Genomic DNA, 10,154 nt, shown 5'->3' on the forward strand with positions numbered 1-10,154 from the left:
GAGGGGAAAGGGTGAGTAAAGGTTTTTCAATTTTTCTTGCAGCCCATAGCTCATATGCAGCTCTGTTTTGGTGATGGGGGTACTCTGCAAGCTTCTGATGGCATCCTTCCAGTGTGTGCCACTATCTAAGCAACAGGTACTAGAAGTTACTGTTCTGTTTTCTATTACCACAGAATGGACTCTCTCCACTTCACATGGCGGCCCAGGGGGACCACGTGGAATGTGTCAAACATCTGCTGCAGCACAAAGCTCCCGTGGATGATGTCACGCTGGATTATCTGACTGCCCTCCACGTAGCTGCACACTGTGGTCACTATCGTGTCACCAAGCTCCTCCTGGACAAGAGAGCAAATCCCAATGCTCGTGCCCTGGTAAACCTGACCCACCTGTGTCATGTAACAAAGCTATCCAGGGCAGATGAGTAGTTTCTGTCAGTAAAGCTAAGTGAAAACTCTGTCAACAAACTCCAACAACCTTAAATAGCTGCTGTCACAGCAGGGCTTGTCACACCTACTGGTTACCAGTATTATATCTTGTATTATTAGGCTTAGTCATGGACCACGTCCCATGATAAGTGACTGTAGTATCAGGCCTGGAAGCAATACAGGGTTCCTAAAATCAGAGCTATTTCTACCTGATGCTAACTTACACATTTGTATTGTATTGAATTACTAGTTTGTTTTTTTGCACTATGTGATATGATACATAAATAATTTAAAAAAGCTTTCAACTGAATCAGTAAGCTAATTGGCATGGATAAAATATATTAAAAAGCTAATATATCTGCATTTATCAGATTATAATATTCCCCTCTATTAGATGCCACTTTTCTTCCTCTTAAAAAAACAGTTCTTCGGATGCTTACAGGAAAACAGGTATGATTCCTTTCACTCACTGATCAGACCATTATCCCCTGAGAGAAAAACATCACGTTTGGCTTCAGGAACGTAAAATGTTTTCAAGAATCTTTTATCTATCCAAACCCAGGCAAGACTCCAATTTTCTCTAATAGGAAGTGTCCTCATGAACTGTTAGCTGGATGGAACTTTAAAACACCAATATATGACACTCAGTGGGGGAAAGAAAGAGACTGTGAACACTTGAGATACTTCTGCATGTCAAGAAGTCTGCCATTGCCTGCTGTATGCAGTGCTTCCACAGCACTTCTGCTGCAGGCCACTCTGATGTCTTCCCTTCTTGCCTTCAGCATGACTCTGCGTTCTTCTTTGAAGGCTCCCCCTATCCCAAGGAGTTCTTACTTCCCTGCCTCCTTGGAGCTGACTTTTTACTGACACAATTTTCTTCTTTCTGCCCTCTTATTTTTCTTGGCCTCTCTGTACCCACAAATTCTGTAACCTCTCTTGCTTCTTTTCTTATACTTTTCTTGTTTTGTTTTTCACAGTATCATGTTGACTTGGCTAGTGTTTTTCAATGCTGTTTTCATCCCTTCTTCTTTATCTTGCCAGCCTTTGGATTATCTTTAGCTGTACTTTCCTCAGCTACCCACTCATACACATTGTATGCTAGCCCCCACATCTTCCTTCTTTCCTTCCATGACCAGAAATACACCTTCGATTCTTCCCCTCCCTCCCTGAGAAACATCTATCCTGAAATGAAAAAACACCCTCAGGCCACTTCTGCTCTGCTCCCTTCCCTCCAAACTGTTTTGGGGTTTTGTTGTTTTTTGGGGGGTTTTTTTGGTTGTTTTTTGTTTGCTTGTTTGTTTGGGTTTTGGGGGGGGTAGGGTTTTGTTTGTCTGTTTGTTTTTCTCTCTCTCTTGTTTCCTCTCCCACCAGGGACTTGTCACCTCTGGCTTGTTTATAGTATTTAATATATTAAGTAATGCTCATAATTTCTGTTAGTGATACATTTTTTTTTCTGCCTTCTCCTCTACCCCATCAAACTGTTTCTCACTTGAATAGAATTAGCAAAATTAAATCAACTCAGGCAGTAAAATTAAGTTAAAATATGGAAATTTCTGAAAGAATAAATCTCCCTATGAAATATATTGAGAGATGTTGGGCAGGCAGTAAAATATCTAATGGTTTTGATTCCTTCTGAAGAAATTGGAGAAGGCTAATAGTAGTAATAATATTCAGTGGAGTCCTGTGATGAAATAAATTTTAGAAATCATTCATTTGCAGCTAGATTTAAAAAAAAAGTTAATGTTTGCAAAATGATTTGGGGATACAAGCACTATATGAGTTCTTATCTTTTTCAATTTGTATATGCTTTAAAACACCTTCAAGCCAAGTAGTAATTAACATTTCCCTTAACAGAAGCTGACTGTAGAATAATCTGTCCCATGCCTCTTTCCTGGAGCTAAGATTTCACTGATAAGTTTTGTCTACTGCTAGTTGAGTGTTTAGCAATACTGATCCTTTTAATTAGAAAATACAGCAATTTTTCAACATTATCTAAGAATGTTACCTGGGCTTTTTGCTAAAATGTTCATATATGCTGAATAATGTGTTTGCTTAGCTTTAGGCACACACTTAACCTGCATTAACTATAATAGTATATAAAACCATCCTGAAGTCAAAGCATGTATTACAGTACACAGTATGAAGACAATCAAATTTGGGCCCCAATTTTACGTAATAAGCATTTCCAAAGAAATGAGTATGTGCTGATGGTACGCACACACTAAAACTATTATCTCACAATACAAAATGCTAGGTTGCAATTTTGATTTAAGATGTTCCCTTCCCCACCCCACTTTCATTCCTGCCTCTGCCCTGTTTAATTTTAATCGAGATGGGGGCTGATACCTGGTTTACAATGCAGGAATAAAGGAAGAGGGGTCACAAATGCTTCAGGAGGGTACATTCTGTATAGTGAAACCACAGCTGAAGTAGTGATTATTTATTTAAGATACCTTGCAGAATGCACACATAGAAAATGGAATACAGTATGTTGTAGATTGATGCATAAATATAAAAATAAATACACATAGATGCTTAGATTACAAGATATTCTATAAAGACAAAATAAGGCAGAATCTGGAAGAAGTACTCTATTCTGTTCTTTTCCTAGAGTGGTATAGAATATGTTTCTTGTATTTGCCTTGTGTTGGGCAATATTGGGAACCGCTTTAGGACATTCTTACGCATACATGTATGCAACCTTTGGAACCACATACATACATGTGTGTGCACACACACTTGAAAGTCCAAACAGGCATGTCTGTATTTGGTGTTCGGAGGTGGAAGTTCAGTTTCTCTCCACTGCCTGAGAAGAAAGCAGCGGCACTGCTTTGCTCTGCCTCAGACTACTGGGAGATGTCTGTAATTCATAATCTGTTGTGCTTAAAGAACAGTATCTTCTGGTGCACTAACACTTCTGCTCCCAGTGTGCCAGCATGGAGCTGTGTGGAAATTGTAGCTGCATGTTTTTTAACTAACATGACTGTCTTTTGCACAGAATGGTTTTACTCCACTGCACATTGCCTGCAAGAAAAATCGCATCAAAGTCATGGAACTCCTGGTGAAATATGGGGCTTCAATCCAGGCTATAACAGAGGTAGAAAAATGTTTCATGTCCTGAAGAAACATTCCTTCTCTCTTTCTTTTTTTGCTTCCTTTTTTTCCTCTTTCCTATCATGCCTCACTTTCACTTATGTTTTATTTAAACAAAGAAGCCCCTTCCCTACGCCCGTGCAGAGGAGTAAAACTGCTCTTGCTTTGTTTCGCAGTCGGGCCTCACACCAATACATGTGGCTGCATTTATGGGCCACTTGAACATAGTCCTCCTTCTGCTGCAGAACGGAGCCTCTCCCGATGTCACTAACATTGTGAGTATGGCTTTGACTAGAATCCTCTGTGCAATTCCTCCTACAAAAAGGGTCCAGCCTACCATGTAGTTCAACCAAAGGTCACATTTTAATGATACTTTATGACTTCATTCTAGCATCTTTCCCAAACAGCAAAGAGGGGTAAATGGCAGTTGTACAAGTAGTATAAACCATCTGTGGTTTCCTGTATTCCTCGGCAATGCTTCAGTAGGTAAAGTTTCCCTTAAAATCGGACAAAGTTCACCAAATACATCCAAACCTGAATATAAGCCAAATCACAGGGAAGACTCTCTTTCAGTTCTGAATGATGAAGTTTAAGTTCAAATAACTCCAATTTCTGCTTACATAGCTTCACTGGCTGCCATGAAATTGTGTCATTTTTATCAGTGAAAGGGTATAAAATGCTTAAAACCTAACAGTTAAGCAAAAATTAAAAATGTTATACTCAAGATGTTCCTTTTATACAGGAAATTCCAGAAACTGGTGCCTTTCAAAAGAGCATACTTAAATCTAGAAAAATGTGACCTTTGGGAGGTAGCACAAAATACAGAACCTGACTTACCACAGATATCAGTGTTTGTATACCTGTAGCCTAACTACCAAGAAGAATAACAAGAAAAACCCATGATGTTTCCTGAGTTGTAATTCATAGATACCATACTGCTTGAATTTGTCAGTATAAACAAATATTTAACTTATCACCATCTGCACTTCGAAAGCAGCTTTTTACCAGTAAATAATATAAATTAAGTGTTCCCAACAACAAAACAACAACAAAAATTTAGTAATACAGGTACACTGGGCTCATAGGTTTTTCTCAGTTAGAAAAATGTTATATGGAACCTAGTAACATTGTTGAGCATACAGAGTTGTTTGCTTGAATCGTTAGAACAGACTCTTCTTGACAAAACTTCTTACTGCTTTCATACTTTTTTATAGAAGCAATCTTTATATAAAATCTTGATATATAAAAACTTTGATATATCAAAAAATGGATGATATGAAAGCTAACAGGAAATTATTGTGGAAGCAATTAAAAATATTGTGGTGGTGTTACTGGACATTTGTGTGCAAAGTTTAACATTTTATAATTTATGCTATGCTGGTGTCTTGGCTTTTACTTGGTAAGCTGAAGTTCCCTGTTGAATTACTGTTTCCAAAAGCAGAATTGCTTTGCTAATTCAAGTACAAAAGGGTCTTTATAGAAATTTGATCTTTAGACTGTGTGAAATGTAAAACTTATTCACATTTTAAATAGCTCATTCTTCAGGTAATAAAATTTATATAGATTAAATTCTGTATTAAAATTTGTAGCTAGGTCTGTGGGATTTTGTTTGTTACCTACTTACTAATCATAGCTAGTAATACAATGTTAATTTTAAAATGACAAGATAAATCAGCTCCTGAAGAAGGTTTGCTTTAATAGCAGGCAAACTCAGGTTGCTTCTTTTGCCACATCTAGATGAAGGACAGGAAGACATAATTGCTGATTCTGACACAAAAGACCTTGAATGGAGTGTTCATTTCGGCAGTTGCAGTTTAACTTGATAGGCATGGAGGTAAAAGCAACAGAATATGCTCCAGCTCTAGAGTAAGGAGAAGGAACAAATAACACAAAGAAGTGATCAGTCCTGCAGTGTTGTCATAACAGATAAATACAGAGCTCTTGATTGTGTCCCAGTACCTAATGCACCAGACACCTAGGAGCTGCACAGGGACTGTTTTAGTCCAGAGCACTCAAAGAATGTCATATAGTGCAGAATAAAGCTAGAAACGCCATCATCAAGGAATATTCACTTCCAGTGTTCCTTTGCAAACGTATACAAAAAGTACATGCTTTAAATCTATCAATACTTCATTATTCTGACCTGAAATTCCACATCACTCCAGTCAGCTTCCCAAAATTTCATATTCTCCTTCAAATTCTGTGGGCTACAAAAGGCTTGAAACAAATTTCATTCCATAGCCTGCAGACAGAGCCACACTGCTGAGTGCAGACTTTACAGATTTCATATGCTGGCTTAGTTGTGCACAGCCACTCCAAGGCCTTTTAAAGCTGCCAGCTCCACACAGTGTGCAGGAAGAGACCATCTGGAAAAATATCCCCTTCCATCTTGAGGCCCATGTACCTCGCAATCCCTTGAGAGAGACAGGTACTCTTATCTCCTGTGCACTCCACAGGCTACATAGAAAGCTGAGGAACATATGTGACCAGGGCAGTCTGTACAGCAGATTTTTCTACAAGCCAGGATTTTCATTCTGAGCCTCTGTATTAAGATTATGTTTGTCTGGGATCACACAGTTTGCAAACCACAGTCTATCCAGGCCCAGCGAGATGAATGCACATACTCTTCTGAACTGCCTGTTACTGGGTCTGAAGCCAGATTCTCAGCTGACGAAAATGCGGGTCTCTGCACGAGTTGACGTGGGTGGAATTGACACCGTCAGAGCTCTGGTTCTTCGTGGAGGTTTAGGACACTGAAACACTTTTGCTTTTCTGCAGCGTGGAGAAACTGCACTGCACATGGCAGCACGTGCTGGGCAGGTGGAAGTAGTTCGCTGCCTTCTGAGGAACGGGGCCCTGGTCGATGCCCGAGCCAGGGTAGGTGTTCTGCTTACAACCTTTTTTTTTTTGCTTTCTCTTACTGAAAACATAGCTGAAGCGAAGGAACTGGGCAGGAGCAATTTCATTTTTATTTGATTTGTTGGTTCAGTACTAAGCACACCTGAAAACAGTTCTGAAAACTGTAACGCATTTATGTGTAGATCTTACAAAAAGAATGTGTGTGGTGGGTTGGCCCCAGCTGGCAGCACAGCCTTGCTCAGTCACTTGCTTACTGCCCCTGCAGTGGGATGGGGAATATAAATCTGAGGGGCGAAAGTGAGAAAATCTCTTGGGTTGAGATAAAAACAGTTTAATAGGTGAACGAGAAACAAACAAACAAAAAACAACAACAAAAAAACCCAAACCCACAAAACCAACCCCAGCCCCCCACAAGCAATGTGAATGCAATCACTCACCACCTCCCACAAGCAGACCGGTGCCCAGACAGTCTCCAAGCAACAGCTCCTTTGGAAAAACTCACTCCCTAGTGTTATTGCTGAGCATGATGTGACATGGTATGAATTATTTCTTTGGGCAATCTGGGTCAGCTGTCCTGGCTGTGTCCCTTCCCAACCTCTTGCCCACCTCCAGTCTATTCCCTAGGGGTGCAGAGGTAAACGCTGCTCAGCAATATCTAAAAGACTGATGTGTTATCAACACCGCTTTAGTCAGATACCTAAAACAGAGCACCATACAGGCTGCTGTGATGTAAATTAAGCCCATCATGGCTAGACCCAGTACAGTGTGCCTGACACACAGACAGACAGCTAGTCTGTCTGAGCAAGGAGGTGCAGAGCCATGTCCTAAAACCAGATGTCAGAGGGTCTGATAGCCATTAGTGCCAGATTTTGAAACCGAGGGGACTGTCTGTAAAGGAAGGTACCGCTGTTGCAAAACAAATTAACAACACAAAGGGGAGCAAGTGATGCTCACAGTGATGTTCAATATCTGCTTGATAAAAGGAAGACAGTGGTTTTCTTTGTAGTTCTCTCTGTTCTAATAAGACTGCTGAAGATCACGCAAAAATTAACCTGCAAGCCCTCCTTTACTGCCTCTTTTTGGTACTATTACTTCCTATTATTTTTGCAAGACAGGTGCACAGACAGATCTATTGGGATAAACCAGAATATTGCGTTCAAGGTGTGCTAATTGTCTACTCGATTTGAGTTGTAGGAAGAACAAACTCCACTGCACATTGCCTCTCGCTTGGGTAAAACGGAGATTGTCCAGCTTCTGCTGCAGCACATGGCCCACCCTGATGCCGCAACGACTAATGGGTACACTCCACTGCACATCTCTGCCAGAGAGGGACAAGTTGACGTTGCATCTGTTCTCCTAGAGGCAGGTGCCTCACACTCCATGTCCACCAAAGTAAGACAAAACACTTTGTATCTGTATTCCAGTAGCGCAGGCGGTGTGTGTCGGGGTGTGCCTGTTCAATGAGGAATGTACTTTCACACTGAGAAACTGAGCTAGTTTGGGTCTTTTGTTTTGTTCTTATTCAGTCTTAATCAACAGTGATCTGGTAGACTGAAGTAATGTATCAGAAGTTAATAATATTTTGACATATTTTGTTGTCATCTAAAGTTGGCAGTTTGTTTCCCACCGGAGCCAAATTCAGATCATGATAAATACATGGTCTCAACAGGTTTAAAACATACACAAAGTCCTCATTTCTTTCTTCCCCATTATATTAGGGGTAGGTCTTATTTGGCCAAAATTTTCAACGTAGAAAAATGAACATGCCTACTTATTTTTTCAGTATCTTGTTTATTTAAATGGTAAAATAATTCTGGTCTGTACTAGCTGAAAGGAATGTTCCCAAAACATCTGTCCAGCCTCATTTAATGCTGAATCTATTTTCAGTGGTTCTATAAATGAGGTGTCCTATGACACAATAGGCTGTTTTGTCTGGGGTTATAAAAAAAGTAGGCTGCAGAATCATTACTGTTTTGTTAGCCAAAAATGTTTACCAATAGATTCTTAACAGTGATGAATGCATAAGAAAATAGATAGCTGTGAACAGATATGTGCCAAGATATCTTTTCCAAATTTATTGTGTGTGATTAAGTGGTTCTCGCTGTTGGTTTAGGTCTGAAAAAGTACCCTTGATTTTACAGTTGGAGCTTAAAGCATATTTTTTGAACAATGGGGTGTCTTCCAGGGTTTAGAAGACTAAACCAGCAATTTTCAAATTATGATCCAGGGATTATTGGAAATGCTTGCTGTTCTCCTTTTATCCAGCTGTTAAATCACATTAAAATGGCTAAAAATACACTAAATACTTTCCTAATTTTCCATATTGCTTTATGGCAATGGTTGTAGTACTGCAGGAATATTTTATAATTGCAAATAAGAGAAGATGTAGTCCACCAGATAATATCTCTACAAACCTGTGATTCATGAATTGGAAATATTTGAGATTCCCTGACGTAAATTCTTTTTGAGGTAAGATTAATGGAGAAGATTATAATGATAATGATAATAAACATTACACATCGCTTATGTGTTGGGCAAATAGGTCACTGTAGCTCCCTGAAACTGCAGCGGTGCAGTCTGCCACCTACTGCCTTGCATCCATGAGTTTTCCATATCAACATGATTTTTAAAATTAAAATAGGCAAAGAGCGCATGTCATTTGATACAGACCTTACATCTGTGCTTTACTGACAGTCATTATTAAAACAAATAGAAAAGGTCTCTTTTTTAGAAGACAAGATGTGTTGCCATGATGTGTTTCCAAAAGCACTGCCTTTGAGTTGGTTTTTTAACTGAAGTTCAGAGGCTGCAGCAGAACTTAGTGACTGTATGGATACATGAGTCCAAATACAAATAATTCTTCAACAAATTCTCTAAAGGAAGAATAGAAAGTTTGGAGCTTTTCTCACTGAATTTAGTTGGTGTTTCATTGTTTCTGGCAACAATTGATACAGGAAATATTTCCCAAACTGTCATCATGAAACTAAAAAATGCAGCCAGAGTAGAAATTTGAACAAATGCCTTCATTGCCCACACACAGAGTGTATGTTGCTAGTAGAGTCTGTATCAAATAAAATGTCTGCCAGCATGGGCATAGGAAAGAATAATCAAAGGGAAAGTGTTTTCTTGTATTTCATGCTTCTCAAAATGCTTTCAAGAGGTGATGCTATTTCTAGGTATGGCTGTTGATTCTGCCAGCTGGAATATAGATTGAAGAATAAGCACTTGTTTAATACATAGTTCTTAAAAAAGAGATGTCAGCATGAACTTTAACACAAACATCTGCTTTTATATCCTGGAATTTCACAGAAGGGATTCACACCTTTGCATGTGGCGGCCAAATATGGGAGCCTGGAAGTGGCAAAACTCCTGTTGCAGCGTCGCGCCTCTCCCGATTCTGCTGGCAAGGTACCGACGAGAAAGGGGAAAAAAAAAAAGCAGCATTTTGGATTCTTATTTAGGAACTGTGTGAAACATGCACAAGAAAGAAGGCTGCAGCTGCTTTCACACGGTTGTGTTGGCTTTGTTACAGTCTCATTCCCCGAAGGGTGTTGGTTACACGTGCTATTTGTGGAGGCTGCACTACCCAGTGTGTGGGTCTTGGGTCCCTCATGGGAGGGTGCGTTGCATGCAGAGACGTTTCTGTGGCTCAGGAAGCTCCGGTTCCGTTAAGCTCTCCAAACTGTAAAAATCTTAACTGGTAAATACGGGGGTAAGGCCCAGTTTCCCCCCATACTGTGGGAATTACTTATCCTGGGGTCTGAGGAGACAGAAACC

General features: G+C 39.8%; 1 protein-coding gene across 1 annotated transcript in view; it reads left to right on the top strand.

Annotated features, from left to right (window-relative positions):
* LOC104546506 (ankyrin-2-like) overlaps nt 1-9,785 on the top strand; it is a gene marked incomplete at its 3' end in the record, with an annotated part of 70,546 nt that extends 60,761 nt beyond the window's left edge. The window contains exons 11-16 of the mRNA XM_010191915.1: nt 174-371; nt 3,424-3,522; nt 3,695-3,793; nt 6,297-6,395; nt 7,572-7,769; nt 9,687-9,785. Of these exons, the coding sequence (XP_010190217.1) occupies nt 174-371; nt 3,424-3,522; nt 3,695-3,793; nt 6,297-6,395; nt 7,572-7,769; nt 9,687-9,785 (792 nt within the window). The remainder of the gene's footprint in view (nt 1-173; nt 372-3,423; nt 3,523-3,694; nt 3,794-6,296; nt 6,396-7,571; nt 7,770-9,686) is intronic.
* Nucleotides 9,786-10,154: the final 369 nt, after the last annotated feature.

Source organism: Mesitornis unicolor, unplaced genomic scaffold, assembly GCF_000695765.1.
Source record: "Mesitornis unicolor isolate BGI_N332 unplaced genomic scaffold, ASM69576v1 scaffold20439, whole genome shotgun sequence".
NCBI lineage: Eukaryota > Metazoa > Chordata > Aves > Mesitornithiformes > Mesitornithidae > Mesitornis > Mesitornis unicolor.